General features: G+C 48.0%; 1 protein-coding gene across 2 annotated transcripts; it reads left to right on the top strand.

The window, feature by feature from the left end:
* Positions 1-142: 142 nt before the first annotated feature.
* Positions 143-17,676, top strand: LOC126534603 (uncharacterized). 2 transcript variants are annotated; one of them, XM_050181876.3, is made up of 5 exons: positions 143-461; positions 7,671-7,800; positions 10,366-10,511; positions 11,676-11,808; positions 14,674-17,676. In XM_050181876.3, the coding sequence occupies exons 1-5, from the start codon at positions 404-406 to the stop codon at positions 14,924-14,926; spliced, it is 720 nt and encodes a 239-aa protein (XP_050037833.1). In that variant the 5' UTR covers positions 143-403; the 3' UTR covers positions 14,927-17,676. The 2 variants fall into 2 exon arrangements, with proteins under 2 accessions (XP_050037833.1, XP_054928308.1); XM_055072333.2 differs by lacking the exons at positions 143-461; positions 7,671-7,800; positions 10,366-10,511 and adding an exon at positions 10,518-11,585.
* The last annotated feature ends 458 nt before the right edge of the window (positions 17,677-18,134 follow it).

The raw sequence follows: 18,134 nt of genomic DNA, 5'->3' as shown, positions 1-18,134 counted from the left end.
TCGCTCGAATACCGGCAAAAACGGAGATATAAAGCGTCGAGCGGACCCATGTAGGTCCCGTCCTTGCCTTGTCGTCGTCGACGGTAAGAGAGAGATCGTAAGACAAGAAAGGGCCCGGCGGCTCGAGGAGCTACCGCCGCCGCTTCGTCCCGGAGACTGCTTCGCGCGCGGCGTTGCGCCGTAACGGAGTCAAGGTAACGCTCCCTCCAATCAAGGAAACTATCGCCGGCGTGGCTCACCGTTGAAAAAGCGCCCGACCACGACGGCCAGTGACGTGGTGCCGCCTCGGCTATAGCTGGTCGTGCGTCGTTGTTTATACGGCGGGCTACAGGCGTCACAAGTGCACGCCAAGGATTTGTTTCTCCGTAGTTCCGGAAAGCTGGTGAAGCCTGCGACGACGAAGATGCGATGCCTGCTAACCCTTCTCGGATGCGCGGCTCTGTGCCCGCTCTTGAGTGCCGGTGAGTGACGTCGACACACGGTGAAATTTTTTTCTTTTTAATGCCGCAGCATTATAGGCGCATTTCACACTGTTTGGAGCTACCGGGTTTCTTGTGACCAAAAAGCGCGGGCCGATCCCGAAGGCAGCGAAGTCAAACAGAGCGTCTCAAAGCGCTAGTTCTCATGAGGGACGAATGCGAGGGAATGGCCCGTGATGCAGGCGCCAGACCTTTCAAAGAGCTACTTCGGCAGGCGAGAAGCATCCGAGTCATCCTGGCATAATGGTTAGGTTTGATCTCATCATCGATCGCACATTTCTTTATAGCATTATAGGCGGACCTAACTTACTTTGGGGGTATCTAAGAGAACCCACGAGGTGCGTTGAGCCTACGCGTATACAGTGTGCACCAAATCAGAAGTTTGTAAGCGACGCGATGTGTGCAAACTTCCCTTCGATAAGTATGAGTGTGCAAAGTTACCCGTGACGCACGCCAGCACGCGCAGCCTGTCGAGACCGTTACAATCATCACATTCTCCAATGCGTGACATCGCACACTTGGACAGTTAGCGGCGCTCGGTTCTCGCTTAGCTTTTTTTTCCTTCTCGTATGCCTTGCATGCAGTCAAGTTATGTATCGTGACAGCCCCCGTTTCGCAGTTTGCTTGAACTCGTTAAGCGAAACGTTGTCCTATATCCCCAGCACCGTTAAAACAAATTCGTGGGTCTTCGCCACCGAGTCCCATGGTCATGCACACAACTCGCGGTTGTACTACCTTCGCCGAATCTAGAAACGCTTGCCCCGATGTAAGCAAGCACAAGAGGACACTACGAACACGCAGCGTCTTCTGCAAGATACGTTTCCTCCGCTCCCTGTGGGCTTGTGGTCTGGCGCTGCTCAGCGTACGGCGTCTAGGCACCATGACCTCTGGTCCTCAGCGACGGCTATAATGTGAGGACAGTAGAGTACCACCAGAGAGAGACAGAGAGGAATATAAGGAAGGCAGGGATGTTAACCAGTCAAAGCCAAGAGTTCGGTTGGCTACCCTACGCTGGGTGAAGGGAGAAGGGGAAGAGGTAGAAGGAAGAGAGATAGGGTATAGAGACGGTGCGCGGGCACTACTTGAGTCAAAGCCGCTCGTACAAACCAGAAGTTCTCGGAAAGCATAAACGTGCCTTAAGTGCCTTCTGAGCACTGAACTCCTCTAAAACCTAAGCGCGCCGTTGATCGGAGCCAGTGTATTGTTAACTACATGCGAGTTCAGGAGTTTCCGTAAGATATAAATGCAGAGAAAAGGGGACTTCGAACCGACGTTTTTGGGGGACTGGGTCTGCTCATTACTTTCAGCTCTAGGCGGCGGTAACCGCTCAAGAACCGTCCCAGTGCCGGTACCGAGACCTCGCGGTTAGGTGTAGACCATGTAGGGAGCCGACGCATCAAGCCGAGCAAGAGCACAGCATGGAAGGGACCCTGAGTAATGCGGTTAGGTGGACACATGTGGCGTGCCTGCACACCTCTACATTAACTCAGGCGCCTATAGTTAGAAAGACATGCAGTATGGATAACATAAGGACTATGAACAATGTCTCATGGTATATGCATAAAACGGGCCTCAATTCTTGCCTATATAGTTTCATTACCACGTAAAGGAAATATGTCCGGACGCATCTCAATCTAGGTCGCAGAGGAAACACTTCGAATGACTACATAGATTATAGTTACAGAGAATGCGGCAGTTATAGGCAGAATTTCGGCATAATCGTTTATCTTGGAAAATACGCTATCAGGCTGAAATCGAGGCATTAGTCTTCATTAATAGTAACTTTGGAGGTAACTTCACGCTTTATTTTTGACACTGCAGGTAACTGCTTTTACCCGGTGTTATAGAAAGAATGGACGTAAAAATGAAGCTTTTCTGCGAAATTCGAACAAACTCAAAGTAGCGGTAATTATTTGCGCGGTTTAAAGTTCTATATAGCAACACTGGGGCTACGATAGACGCCGCAGTGGAGGGCTGCGGATGGAATTTTACCACGTGGGTATCTTTAACGTGCACCCGAATGTAACTATACACAAGCGCTATTGTATTTCGGCCCATCAATATGCGGCCGGTGTTCTGTAATAACACGCCGAGTCGACACGGCGTGGACGCAACTCGCGAGACCGCTGCCGCTGCGCTTCGGGCTACGGCGCCCCGGCAAGGCACCAGGCGTACGTGCCGCAGCGGCGGCGCGATGACCAACGCCGGGAACGGCGTGGCCGCCGTCACATTTCGGAGGTGCACGAGGTAAGAACGACGGAAAAGTGGTTGCCGTTTGTCCTTGCCTAGCGAAGAGATTAGCTGGATGCATCTAAACGTGTAAAGCTATGAACCAACTAGCCCGCCAGAATGCCCTACTGGATGCATAGCTCGACATTCATCTAGTTAGGACCACTGCATCGCACCGGGGTGTGGTATAAAGCACGCAGCTGCTCGGCAGGAACGCTAAACGCGTTGTGCGCACACCGCTCGTGACCAGCCGTGGAGGCGCGTGCAGTGGCGCTGGCGTGGCGTTGCAGAACCCGAGGTCGCGCGATCAAATCCCGCGGCTGCGGCGGCCGCATTTCGACGGGGCCCAGATGCAAGAAAAAAATAGCGACCTTGTACCACGCGTAGCGTGCACGGTAAACAGAACGCCGCGGGTGGTCAAAATTATCGCTGCGTCAACGCCACTATACGGGCGTGCATGCCTTATAATCACATCGTGGCTTTGGCACGTGCAACCCCTGAATTGAATTTCCTTTAACAGCGGTCATGCCGAGAACAGAAGCTGCAGAACTCTGCACTGACTCTGCGGCAGGGCCGATTGAGGTGCTTACGCTAGTCTTCGTCGCTTTTGCAGTCAAATCCACTGCGTGTCTCGGGAGACGTTCCCTAACCCTCCACGCATGAGCCCTGCATGCGATACGGTGACAGAAGGACGGCGCGAACGCGCCCTAGTGTCCCTATAATTTATGGGTTCCTCAATAAAAAAAAAACGAGGATTACTACTATGTCTTGGAAATTCATGTCAGAAAAGAACCTGCGCAGCGGTGCTACTGCAACTTTAACAGGGATAAGCGGGCTAGTTGGTGGTCGTTAATGGAATGCATCATGTAACCGCACTGAAAAACAAGGGACAAGGAAGGAACACACAAGACAACAACAACAACTGCAACAACTACTGCAACACAGTCCATCCGTGTCACGTGTTCATCGTCGAGGTGCTCGGAGGCGAAGCCGGGTGCGGCCCCGGCATCTGTGGCGGATAACTGCTGCATGCAGAGGGCCGGATACGTGATGTTGTCATTCGCCAAATAACTTATGTCTCAGGGTGGAACGAGCTGAAGAAAAATAACGAACAACGACGCGCTTCACGCTCTAGAAACGAGGCACAATAAACAAAGATCAGTTTCTCCCTCCCAAGCTCTCTTGACGCGGCGAAGGCGGCGAAAGGAAAGAAATGGGGGTCGCGCCCTCGAAGTGAAAGGGTTGAGCCAGTTACTGCGCTTAACTGAGCGAGACGTCCTTTCGCTTCCGAGGCCGGTAAGCGCGTGGTTCTGTTTCGTTATTTAGTTTGGTCAGCGCGTTTCCAGGTGTCTTTTGGGGTCTGTACGCCTGCGTGCGCATGTTCACTGCTGCTAACCGGACCGCGAAAGTTTACGGAGCACGTTAATGTGGATATAAAGAAAAAAATCAATTTTTATTGCGGTAGCAATTATATGGACACCACAGGCAAAGTTTCGTGGTCGTTGCCGTGAGATTTCGCATATATTTAGGTATAAGTACGTAATTTTTCTCTCGGCTTCGCAACTTAACTTGAAATTAAAGGTTCACTAAAGAGAAACAGCACAGCTGTTTAGATTGACGAAGTATTCTTTAAGCCACGAAGGCGGGGGAGCGGGGGGGGGGGGGCTGCGGTAATATGAGACTCCCTGACGTTATGTCCTTGGAGCCGGAAGCGTAGCCATCTTGGTGTGCCGTTCCCATTTGCATCTCCAATCAGCTTGCCCGAGGAAATGGGCGCGAGCTTTGAACTTGCGTTGCGTCGAGCCGCCGGAAGTGTGCGCTGCTCACGCGCGTGAGAACAAAACCTATAAAACTTCTCGAACAGTTTTAGTGAAGCAGGCGAGCTCCTGTGTTTTTTCCGTGGCTCTGTTGAGCAAGACGATGAAGACCCGCACCGTGAGTACGTGTTGCTGGCTGACACTCACGGACCGAAAACACAGCTTTGAAGCTCACACACCGCCCTCCGAGCACAGCTTGTCTCGCGAACCGAAGGTGCTTCGACAAAGACCAGTACTGAAAAACCTCCTTTCCCTCTTCGGAGGCCGAAAGTCATAGCGAGAGTTCCGTGCACGAGCGCGGTTGCTATGGCAAGGATGATGTTTGACTCACCAGTTTCAGTGCTCCTTTGCGAAAAACGCCACGTTACTTCCGCCACACACTCTTCAACTCATCCCGGCTAGCCGGCCTCTCCCACGCTTTCCTTGCTCCATGGTTTAACCACTTCAACTTTATTGATTTCACTTTAAAAGGCTAATTACTAGAAAACGATATGATGGTCAAAGTACCATTTTTTAAACTTTCGTGCTATAACTACAGCGCCCATACGTCAGGGTGACGTCACGGTTTTCAAACCATCTTTTCTCATATCGGTACTTGATCGCTCAGTAAACGTTCTTGAAGCTCGCGTAGTTCAAGTCTTTGGCTCATTTTGAAGGAAATTTAGACGATCTAAAATGTTAAGGATGCTTGAATCCGGGTCTCGAATCCGGCAATATTGATGCCTTCAGGTAGCACGTGTGGGTATATTGACCGGTTGCCTTCACCCAAAAGATCGCGTTCTCGTGACGCCTGCGGCAGAAAGGGTGTTCCGCATCCGCCGCCAAGGTCTGTGAGCGGTGGCGCTGGGGGAAACTCCCAGGGTTCTACTCCCAGGGTTCTACAAGGAAACATAAATACCCAAGAAAGTGGGCGGGAAACGGCGCCGCGGTAGCTCAATTAGTGGAGCATCGCGCGTGAAATGCGAACGTTGTTGGATCGTTGCCCACCTGCGGCAAGTTGTTTTTTCATCCACTTTCATTTCCGTTAATTTATCGTTTCTTTATTTATTATATTAGGCACAAGTTTTTTCCCCTATGTTGTCCTTGGTGTCAGTGTTTGTTGGCTTCTTATCATATGACCTTCCTGTCCAAGTCATTCCCGAGTGTCCAGGGCGAAGCACGCGCCAAGAATCGACCAGTCCCAGCCCATCGACGCGCTCCCACAGTACAGCATTTCCAAGCATATCTTTAACTGATTGAGTCCCTCTACGGGAGACGCGATCAACCTGTATAACACACAGTTGAAGTCGCCTACAAGAATTAGCCGAGAGCGACCTACCAGTAAGGTTCTAATGAAGCGAAAAACTCTCTCTGATTTCTAGACTGGTTTGGAGCATCAACATTAACAATTCGGATGCCACAATCAAGATCCACCGACAAGATACGGCCCTCGGCATCGCTGGTATGACGAAAACAAGGCCGTCGAAATTCGGCATCAAAATGATGGCCGACCGTAAAATATTGCTACCGAGTTTTTCATAATATTTCTTCACAATATCACTCAATCTGTAAGTTTTAGCACGCCGAAGCTTTATTTGTCCTTTCCTATAGCGACGCTCAAGAGGCAGATACAGGGCACAATATACTTAATTTTCATGTTTTGGCGCTGAGCTCTGAACGCCAGCAGCCAGCGAGTTCTGCGGCGCAGGTTTTGCGTCATCTCGAGAGATGGCACCACGCTGCGTGGCGCCTCCTTATAAAGGCGCCTCACACGCCGTGCTGGCTTAGCGATTATGGTGTTGCGCTGCTAAGCACGAGGTCACGGGATCAAACCCCGTCCGTGCCGGCTGCATTTTGATGGAGAAGAAATGCAAATACGCCCGTGTCTCACGTATTGGGGAGACGTTAAAGATCCCCTGGAGGTCAAAATTAAACCGGAGTCCCCCACTACAGCGTGACTCAATATCAAATCGTGGTTTTGGCCGGTAAAACGACGGAAATCAATTCATTCCTCTTCTAGCTGGGCAGCGTCCATATGGACTAGTGCACAGTATAGCGTGGTGTGGTGTGGGGTAGATGGGTATGCCGTTGCGAACATGCACTACAGCCATTTTATTATCATCATCATAATCATCATGAGCCTGGTTACGCCCACTGCAGGGCAAAGGCCTCTCCCACACTTCTCCAACTACCCCGGTCATGTGCTAATTGTGGCCATGTTCTCCCTGCCAACTTCTTTATCTCATCCGTCCACCTAACTTTCTGCCGCCCCCTGCTACGCTTCCCTTCCCTTGGAATCCAGTCCGTAACCCTTAATGACTATCGGTTATCTTCCCTCCTCATTACATGTCCTGCCCATGCCCCATTTCTTTTTCTTGATTTCAACTAAGATGTCATTAACTCGCGTTTGTCCCCTCACCCAATCTGCTCTTTTCTTATCCCTTAACGTTACACCTATCATTCTTCTTTCCATAGCCATCTTAAGATTCTGACTAGTATAATCTCCAACCAATCTGCTTTGCCGGTTGCCATTTCATGCTTACTTCTACTCTCGATTACGGGAGAGCCAGCAAGTATTATTTTTTCATTTGGACACATAAAAAGATGGCTTCAAGTATTTAGTGCTATTGAACCTGTTGAGCGGGATCACCTGAAGAGGCGCACGTAAATTGTACGTTGAATCGTCCCGTAACACCCAGGTAGCCAATTAAAAGGACAAACTGATTAACTATTTATTTATTCATTTCAGGACACATGGCTAAGTTGCGAAATTGGAGCCAAGCAGTAGTGAAGTCATCTCTGCATGGCAGAGATCCGATGACCACTTTTGACCGCTTTTGAGATATCCTCCACGGAAACGTGTCCAAAAATGCACTCAATCCCATTTGAAATAGTTGCGAACAGCTGGAAAGACGCTTTAGGGAAGCTGTCAGCCGAAACGCTAATGTATTACGTAGAACGTTCTAAGGATAAAAAATTAAAAAAAAATAAAAGGTGACTATCCATACGATGCGAATGAACGAAACTTTGTATCTCCTTTTCCTCGTGTGTGATCTTTCCTGTTTGGGTTTCGCTCACGACTCGAGACCGCGTCACGTTTTAAAAAAAATCTGCTCCTCAACTTGACAACTAACCGATGGCGTTGTTGATCCTCGACTGTGGACAGGAGCCAAGTACGTGCGCGACGACCCGAACTGTGGGGATGACGCCATCGACGCCTGCGGGACCGAGTTCATAGCTTTTGGCCATGGACCACGCCTGCCCGAAAACGAGACGCACCTAGCGGAAAGCTGCAAGTGAGTGTGGCAACAAAAGACACTGTATTTGAACGTTATATTTCGTGTTTCACGCTGGAACGTATTATCCGTTCAAACTTTGTAACGACACTCACGCTGTTGCTCGCACGAGTGCCCCCTCCCCTTCGCCCGCAAACACACGCATGCACGTACAGACACGCATGCAGGCGCACACACGCGCAAAGACCGCACACAAGAGTACATCTTAAGGACATTTGCAGGCACGCTTTATGCAAGAAAACAGGCCGAAGATGGACAAAATTTAAGCCGACACCAAGCACGTCGCTTTTGCCGCTGTACAGCTTGAGAAATAACTCGAGCAAGAACTAAGCCTTCACCTGCCATGTCTTTTCGTGAAAAATTACCGATGCCGTGGAATTCAGACTCGAAGAGGGAATATCAGTATGCAAAAGCATGACCTGACATTGTGCTTACTCCTTGCTGCATTTTTAACAGCTAAGCGTTTTCATAATGACGGAACCAACCTATCAAAATATAATAGCTAATCTGTGTGTATTTTTGGCATTAAAGTCTCAGAGAGCTCGGCACGTGCCATTTGAAAGCAGTAAATTGAAAGCATAGATAGATAGATAGATAGATAGATAGATAGATAGATAGATAGATAGATAGATAGATAGATAGATAGATAGATAGATAGATAGATAGATAGATAGATAGATAGATAGATAGATAGATAGATATATAATTATGATAGAAAAGGCAACACATTACCCTGAACCAAGGGTTCGACTTGCTAATCATCATTGTAAAATGAGTTTAAAGATAGAGAAAATGTGTTCATGATGGAGACGAAAATGCGGTGAATGAACAGTTAATCTCTCGAAAGTCTTAAATACCGACCACTCTCTTGCAAGAATTTGATGAGAGCCTTTAGAACATCACGCTGACGACAAGGGCCCGGCTGAGGTCCGACAGAACCTTTCAAGACAAACGTTTATTGGTCAACTTGGACATTTGTTGGACCAACTTTGATCAACTTGAGTATTCCACGGTCAAACAGATGCACAAGACCGGTTCTGTAGTCTTGCGTATATCACGCTCCTCACAGTCAGGGCTTTCTGCATGCCCGATAAGGTGCAGATAGCGCCGGGCGGAGATCTAGCTCATGCAAGGACAGCGGTAATGGCTTGCAGAACAGCAGCGCTTCTTGTCTGTCCCTTCTTTACTTCTGTCACGTGATGGTACGTACTTATGTGACCACATCAACTATCCCGCACGTAAATTCTTTCGCAGCTTACAGAGCTTGAACATGGATCAGCGCTAAGAAATCTATATTATAATAAGAAGTGCGTGCACATTTATTCCTGGTGAGAATATGGATGCAATGTGTAGATTTATGGTCATGACATTTTTGGGAGAAGTATAACGTTTGAGCCCTCTCAAATTGTGCTGCACTGCTGTGGCTTTTCGTGAGTTGGGGATTTATTGTACTTGTCATTTTGTAACTTATTTGTTTTACCTCTGCAAAGCTTATTTATTTACTCATCTATTTTACCCACAGCGCCTAGGTGATATTACAGTAATATACTAGAGCGCAGCTCCTAGGCGCCCGTTCCTGCGGCGAGCGTCGGCATCGGCGTCGTTCCTCGGCTCCCTCGTAACCGAGCGAACGGACACAGCGAAGGACGAAAGAGTGAACGCGGAGCGCGGGTAAAAGACGGCGATAGCGAAGAGAGCGTGAGGAGGAAAGCAGAAGAGGAGGGTGCAGCGGAACCATGAGGCGGAAACTGGAGGAGGAGGGTATGGCGAAAGCGTGACAAAAAGAGCGTGGTGTCGCGCAAGACGGGCTTTGCGGCGACGATAGCTACAAGATGGCGCCAGAGTATTGTGCGTCGTCTGTTCACCAATGACGCCACCGATACCATATACGGAAACAAAGCACTGCATGAGCGGAGGTCTGTCTGCGGCGGCTGCTGTGAATCGCGCCCTCGCGTCACCCAAGCGCTGCCTCTCGCGATCTCCCGATTAGCGAGGCAGTCGCGTCACCCTTCGCTCCGCTTGCATCGTGCCGAACGAGATATTGTCCACGCCAGCAAATATTTCGCAAAATGAAAACATGTATACAACTGCGCTCAAATTTCGCATTAGGTAGTATTGCAATCGTCGGTGATTTTTTTCCATGTTTCTCGTCGGAAATCAAATCAAACTTGTTTCACATTGCAGCGATGTTCAGGCCTCTACAAGAGCTTGACTATGGGTCTGAGCCCATTGCAGATAATGAGTGGAAGTACAGGAGCTTTTCAAAGGGAGTGGCCGGCTGGTATCACAAAGCGACCTTCTGGGATGCCTTCCTGGAATATCTAATGTAAACACATATACATCCAGGCACAGCTTGCCGTGTATGTGTATTTGTGCATTGTCTTTGTGTCCTCTTGTTCGCGCTACATTAGTATTCCCAGAATATCGCCGGTATTATCTCACGGTGCTAACGCCTCTAATTGAGTTATGTCGATAAAAAAAAGTCAGATTTTATATTTCCATTGCTTGGCTGTCCTTGATATTTTGTACTGATTCTACTGAGTACACGTTACGAAACTCTTGCAGGCGTCAGCTGAAGGGCATCGAGTGCGCCAACGAGTACTCGGAGCGCTGCCTTCTGGGCTTCTTTCGCGGCTCGGCCGTCACGGCATTGATAACGCTGCAGGAGGAGACGGAGCGGAAGTGCGACGCTACGCACCCGGACCACAAGCGTAACGTATAGAATGCACTACCCAGTACCCATGCTGCTGTCGCGCCCAGGTGTCCTAGTGAGCAAACAGGTGTCATGCATGATTTTCTTTTTCACTGTTCTGCCGGCTTTGCCCTAATCTAAGACATAAATTCATATCGTTTTTTTTTTGTCACTCATGGAAGATCCAGACAAAAAAAATAAAAATAATGGTAACGACACAGTGGAAAGAAAGCTTACCGTGGTGTTGCTAGGGGACCAAGTGAAAGACATATCAAAATAGTACTACACAGATGTTCAAGACTAAGGCTGATTGCATGTACCGTGTTTGGGCATACCAGTAAGCACAGCCAACGCTATGGGGAATAAACAAAATTAGTCCTAGTCCTCCCTGTACTTTGCTCAAACTTTTTCTCGGTCAAAACCTGGCCCCTTCATCATACTCCGTGCGTGGGGGTGGAGAAAACACAGACTAAGATAACAGATTCCTTTTTTTCCCCCTCCGTTCCCTTGTCGCTTTGAACTTTTCTATACAGATAAGGTATGTTCTTTCTTTTGTCGATCGGACGTGATGGGGCCATTGCGTAACAATAACGAAGTACAGGCGGAACCAAATAATAACAAGACCCGCAAAGCGTGTACAAAAGAACCGGATTCTTGCGGCTCTTGTAAGCAAGCGCCTTCTGTCGAGACGCGGTAGTGCGCATGCGCGTCCTTCGGTTGTCGCGTACCTGTGGCTACGCTCAGTCTTTGCAAGGACGCTGCCGAAATCGCGACGACTGCAGTCACGTTATAGGACGTTGTGACCTGTGACAATGTGCTGCGCGCTCCGTCGGCCGCAACAGGACAGCGCTTTCCGCATCTTCTGAAAACCATTCCGGCTCCGACAGCACGATGGCAATAAGTGGGCTTAGCGGCCGGCACACGAGCAATCGAAGCGCGCGCATGCGCAGTGCCACGTCTCGACAGAAGGCGCTTAGCTTCGTTAAATCGCGCTTGAATGATGTTTGGCACGCCGCTCGCGGAACCCGCATTGTTTTGTCCCTACATCTGTGTACATTCAAACAGACACGCCGCAAAATGTACTCGAAACGAGGTAGCAGCAAAGCTTTAAAGATTCATCGACAGAAATACAATCAATCAATCCCCTCGATGTTGTTTCGCACATTGCTGTCGATGCGTGCAGGATACCTGAAGAGCGCCCCCTGCCTGAACAAGGCCGGTGACCGGATCCACAAGTGCGTGAAGGCCTTCCGGGAGGACCTGTACCGGATCGCGCTCGAGGCGCCGCCCAAGCAGAGGATACGCTACGCGTGCTGGTATGTTTAAGCATTTGGGAGACCGCGTCTCGCTCTTCTACGACGGAGGACGGCGCCACGCTTTTGCACCTATGCAGGCTCTGTAATGATATTTGCTACAAGCAAGCCTTGCAACTCGTTTGTGAAGAGACACCGACGGGGCTCGGGGGCGATGGCACTCTGTCGGTTAGTACGAGGTCGCGGGTTTGGTTGCGGGCCGCGTTGGCAGCATTCCTGTGGAGGGGAATGAGCATCAAGTTTGGTGTGTTAATAATAATAATAATAATAATAATAATAATAATAATAATAATAATAATAATAATAATAATAATAATAATAATAATAATGCAAATGAGTATGCGGAGGGTGGTTCTAGGTCACGTGATTGCTAAAGATTCTTTAGAGATAGGATACGTTGTCATAACAAAATTAGTGGAGGAGCTGGTGAAGAAGTAAAGATACTTTAAACGTCGAACAGGATACAAATGCAGAATCTAATAACTTAATAAGTAAGAAAACAATTTTTTATGTATAGGAGTGAACAACGTTCAATATAATATGGTAGAACATTCGTAATAGATGACGTGCGGAAACATGCGGTATGGCGTCCATAATTATCCCTATCACATAAATAAATATATTACCCTGGCAAGAATATATGTGGATTAGTCTAAGCGAGAACAACACTGCAAAATACACGTGTTGGTGTGAGGCACCTGACTGACGTGAACAGGGCAGATGCAATGTGATACTCCAGCGACCCAGAAATTGGAGGTATATTGAAAGTATGAAGCCACAGAGCCACTGATACGATATAAGCTGAACGTTACAATGTCCTAGTAGTTAGTATGCTAACGATAGTATTCTCATTAAAGGCGAGAACGCTTGTGTACCGAGCAAAACGTATACATTGAAGAACGCCATGTGGTCAAAGTTTGTTCACAGACGTCCATTACACAGCCTTTGATAGCCTCTGTTTTGCTTTGGGCCGTTAAAACACATTGATTAATCGGCAGTTTTTTGTTAAGAAGCCAGAATTGGGGGAAGGAGAGGAGAGGAAGAAAGAGGAGGAGCGGATAGTGATTATTTACAGGGAAAGATTGTGGTAGCTTGGGTTGGGCCTATGCGTTGTTGCTTTACTTTCAGCTGGGGCCTCGCGACAGGGTTTTAGCCATAGCAGTGTGTTGGATTCTGTATGCGACGTTGAACAAGCTACAAAACGCTTACCATGTTGCTTTATTTTATGTATTTATTGTCACTATTCAAAATTGTATGTGATCAGAATCATTGTATGAACTTTCTCTTTCCTTTACGTAATCTGGTCTGATTACTCTATTGCCCACTGTTCTTTCTTGTCCACATTTTTCTGCATTTTTTTCATTTCTTTTTTCATTATTCATTTTTTTCTTTCCAGTGTTTATGCTTATTACTTCATTATGAGTACTTGCCATGCTTGAGAATTGTTGATCTTGGGAAGTTACCGCAAGCAACACACGCGACTTGAAGAAAGGGACAACACGAAGCGGTACTGTACGGTAACTTCCCAAAATCATGAATCACCAAATGGCCTACACCCACACTCTGCTATGTTGAGGATTGTCATCATCATTATCACCACCGACTGTCTCACTCGATTCTTGGCACCTCAGTAACTGTGTACATGGAATGGAGTAAGGGACAGGGATAAAATGAAGGGGTTAGATGAAAACGACACAAACTCAGCAGCTGAAATTTGTGCCTAGTGCGTTTTTTTCTCTAGTAACGACTTTCGATATTTTTGTGCCGAATTGTATTGGCTATCTAGAGCTAGGGAGCACGACATTGCTTCATACTGTAATTGCAGTTCCCTCATTTTAGGTGGTGACAAGATTGATCGACCTTAGATAGTGCGACTGAACAGCTCCACATTTATTTCAGTTGGAATTGCGGGATATGTTTGAACGAAAAGAACACTGTCTTCTCTGGTGCTTTGATGAGAAGTGCAGTAAAAAATCAACAAACTTCAGAAGTCTTAGACAGTCGTAACAGGTATTACTAACTAATGTACACGAAATATAGCTGTACACAGTGGACTTGCTTGGCGAAGGTTTGAAGTTCCTGATAATAATTGGAAACTCAAACGTGCAACCAACTTTAGCGAAATAGCAAAAACATAACATGAGATCCCACTACTGTGTCATCAGTCATCGTCTCCTTGTCGTCCATTTAGGGATCTGCCATACTGCGGTGAACTGGTACATAATATCGTGATTGTAAACTTGAGTTTCTTGTACTCCTGCAGTTGCGGAAGTGAATTGCACTTGCTGTTTGTATTCCAGTGTAACTATACGTATTTCTTGTGAGCATTATGAATTATTATACTGAATTCAATTTATACGAATGCAGGACTTCTTGTTGGCCTATTTGGTGCAGGCTCATCTTAGTAGAAACAAAACACAAGAAATTAGCGTAGATGACAGGCCAGGTGCCTCTTGTAGTCTGAACCTGTCCTGTCGTCTTATCTTTACTTATTCTCTTGTTCTGTGCCATTTCTACCTAGATATACGGGTGTCACATGGTGCCCTTTCGATCGCCAGATTGAACACTCTCGGTCGGAACTATCTCGACCACGATGTGCTACTTTCCGCAGCTTGCGCAAAGGGGCCAATCCCGATCGAGAAATTGGGTTCCGATCGGGCTCAATCGCGATAGAAAGTGCGCCGTGTGACATCCGCATTAAAGAAAACATTTTCGCTTGTCAAGCCAACGAGCAAGCCATTATTGAGGGATTAAAGTAAGCCACAGCGTCCCTACTAAAGGGTGAATATGGTAGACACCTACAGTGGAGATGCTGTATTACACGTTTCAAGATATATGTTTTTTCTGTTTCTTTCTCGTACTGTTCAGCGAGTACAGCAAGCTGTTCAGCTGCAAGCAGTCCAGCCTGAGGGAGAACTGCAAGGACCCCAAGGCGATCCAGTACGTCCGCGAGACGGCCGAGCACGTCCTGCACAACCTGGTCAAGGTCTTCTGCGGCCGCTACGAAAGCGGCTCCGACGAGTGCACCGCGCTCGAGAAGCTTCCCGCGCTCAACTCTAAAGAGAACGCGCCCAAGAGCTTCATCCTGCTGCTCAAGTCCTTCACCGCCAGCGTGCCATAAGACCGTCACTCGTGGCTAACGCCAAACCGCCAGGAGTGTTGCAGACTGGAGTAGTACTTTCGGGCAGTTTCTACGGTGTCAAGCTTGAGATGCGAGAAATGAAAATAGCGTGAAATCGCAACCTTACTATTTTTGAAAAAGCAGTTAATGTCATTGCAGATGGTAACGCTAACGTAGCTGTAAAAGAAAACGCGTAGTCTTGCATTTGGGATGAACAGTCGGCGGCAAAAATTTTACACAGCGCGGCATATGAGCAAAAGCTGATCATTTCGCCGCCTGGGCACGCAGCCTTGTATTCAAACTTCCAGCCTGTGCTACATAATATACGATATACGAACCACTGTAGTGTGCGGTTCTGCTCGCTGTTCAGAAATTCAACGTTTTCTCAGATGCCGCGGTCCTCAAAACTTTTGACGCTGGCCTTACAATTTGTTTGTTACCCGACACAGAGGGAAAGTGTTGAAGGGATGAGGAGAAGGGAGGGAGAGTACTGCACGCCGACACAGAAAAGTGCAACTCGACGATCGTAAAACACTCGACTCCAACTACAACGCACTTCTATTGCGAAGACTTCGTGCGTCTTCTGACTTAACCTTTATATCTTACGTCAGTTCTGTCGCTTCTCACTTCTGACTACTGCTCTTATTCGAAGCAGCCCACCGTTGTTCAAGACTCGAAGGTCCAGCCAGAGTCACCCGTCATAAAAATGTGGAGGATAGCAATGCTGCGACTGTCATTACTCGCCTGATCGAAAAACTGGCAGTATAATGTTCCTCACTGCACTAAGCTGCACCCTATCAGTTTATTTACTTTCCTTGAATTTCAGTTCTCTTGTCATATCGACGATTGCCGTTGAAAAAGCTCCGATGAAACTTGTTAGACCAGTTTAGCATGACTCTAGTAAAAGAACTGCAGAAAGGGAACATTCTTTCGGCGGAGCTGTTAACCTTTAAGAAGGTTCACATAATCTTCCGGCTTCATGAAATTACAACACGTGTGAACGCTTTCTTGTGGGTGCCATGATAACACTGACACTTCTCGGCGCGTTATGTTCTGGGGGGGGGGGGGGGGGGTATAGTTTTCAATTCTCCCCTGGCCCTCTCGTTCTGCATGAATCGCTACTTGAGGTAAACAACAACTACTGTTAGTAGCCTAAAGCTGTTAACTGAAATCGCACAAACGAGTTCACACAGGTAAAGCAGAGGCGATAAATAATTTCCCAGTCGAGTAGAGAGGAGGGGGAGATACAAATGAGAGAAAGGCAGGGAGGTTATCCAGACTTAAAACCTCCGGTTTGCTACCCTGCACTAGGGGAAGGGAAAATAAAGACGGAAAGAAGAGCGTGACAAAAATAAAAGCGGGCATTGAAACGGATCCAAACGTGCAACAAGGACTAAATAGCTTCTGCGGGCATGCAGCGCTGATCTTTATCTTGATAGTTCACTTATCATCTCTTATCATCTCTTATATCAGGGCTTTCTTACCCAAAACGCTAAAGCAGCTTTTGGGAGTGACTCTAGCCTATTGCTTTTGCTGTAATCGCAGATGTCATCGTCATTTATGAGGTGCAGATCAATCCTTTCTGAGCTGTCATTAGCGAACGCCATCCATATTCTGCGATGTCGATCCCGTCAAACAGAGAATGGTCGAGAGCCACTCACGTAGGAAACGTTGCTTTGCTGAAAGCAGCGCTATTATGAACTAAGCCTGGATACTGCAAGTAGAAGTATGGAAGATTTGACGACGCCACTTGGAGGGGAACGAATGTTCATGGTAAGGAAAGGCAGGCGTGCAAACATGGGCACAAGTACAAGGAGAACGACAACACAAGCACAAGCTTCTCGTTCTTCACTAAAAAAAAAAAAAGAATTGCGCTTTAAAGCTTATCTAGCACCCAAACAGAAATCCGGGGACACTTATGCGCTTCTTATAAGTTATGAATGCGAAACTATTAACGTCCAACTTAATGCCACTGAGCAGTCGTTCGAGCTGTAAACTCCTCGCAGGCAAGCGGCCGCGTTGAGGCGCTTGGAACGTTTCGGTTTGACCTTACAGAGTCGCAGTTAAAACCTAGTTGAGAGCTTGCGCGGACAAGGAACGAGCGGATAAGACAGGCTTCCGAGCGCGAGAGGGAGGTTGACGTGGCGTCGCGGCAATGCCCTCTCCCCTCACGCACTGCCGCGGCAGTGGGTGTCCCCTTTAGCCCGCCCTGCTCCGCCGAGGCCCGAGCCAGCAAGCGAGAGCCAGCGTCACGAGAACATGCTCGTGACGTGGCGTCGCAGCCCCCCCCCCCCCCCCCCCCCAATCGGAAATTACGCTGCTACCGCAAACGCCACTGGCCTCTTCGCTCAATGGGCTGTTTGATGCTTTCGCATCAATAATCGTCATCCATGTCTGGTGCCTTTCCTTGTTTTTTACGCTGCGCGTCCCATTCTTCCAGGTCACGAACGGCGTGCGTATTATCCGCGTGGCATAGCATTCTTGACAGGAATGTACAGCGAGCGCTCAAAAATGGAAACGCCAGCAAGACAGATGACGATTATGTTTTGGGTACAAGTTACGCCCCAAGAGTGTAGACATATCTTAGAGCGCATACTTTTCTCTTTGTTCGCGCCTGCTCTTGCTTATCTTTTATAGCCCTACCGATTTGCTCGACTTTCGGTCTTTCTAAACGAATGCTCCGTTTCTGCAAAGATATGGTGACGTCTTTACTTTGGGAATAAATAGTCTGTGGAGAACACTGCGACAAACTAGTTGTCAACATGCTTACTTCGTACAAATAACCATTCTCTCGTAACTCCCACGTGGGATCGCAGTCTGCGTGTACCATTCTCTTGCATCACCGGACACGCACGTTTGCATTTTGAATTAGTGGAAACGCTGTTTGTGATTGCTTTAGCTGAGTGCTTAGCGGCCTGCTGAACGTCGGACGCTAAGAGAAAACGTATATGCAAGAAGCGTGGCATATAGCGGAATGCGAGCGTCCTGCTTAGTATAATCAGGGGGGATGGCGACATCCGTCCAAGTGTCAGCTTCTCGCCTGACGATGAATTGGCCGCTTTTCATATTATATCTTAGGCTCACAGCAAGTGAAAGACGCAACAGGCTTTGACCTTCCCTGATGCTCGCGTGTCCACTTGGAAGATCGGGCAACAGAGCGTCGTGTTTGATAAATTTGGCTAGTTGTTTCCGACTCACTAAGCCTATA

This window comes from Dermacentor andersoni, chromosome 7, assembly GCF_023375885.2.
Source record: "Dermacentor andersoni chromosome 7, qqDerAnde1_hic_scaffold, whole genome shotgun sequence".
Lineage (NCBI taxonomy): Eukaryota > Metazoa > Arthropoda > Arachnida > Ixodida > Ixodidae > Dermacentor > Dermacentor andersoni.
This window is presented reverse-complemented; position numbering and strand designations above follow the sequence as displayed.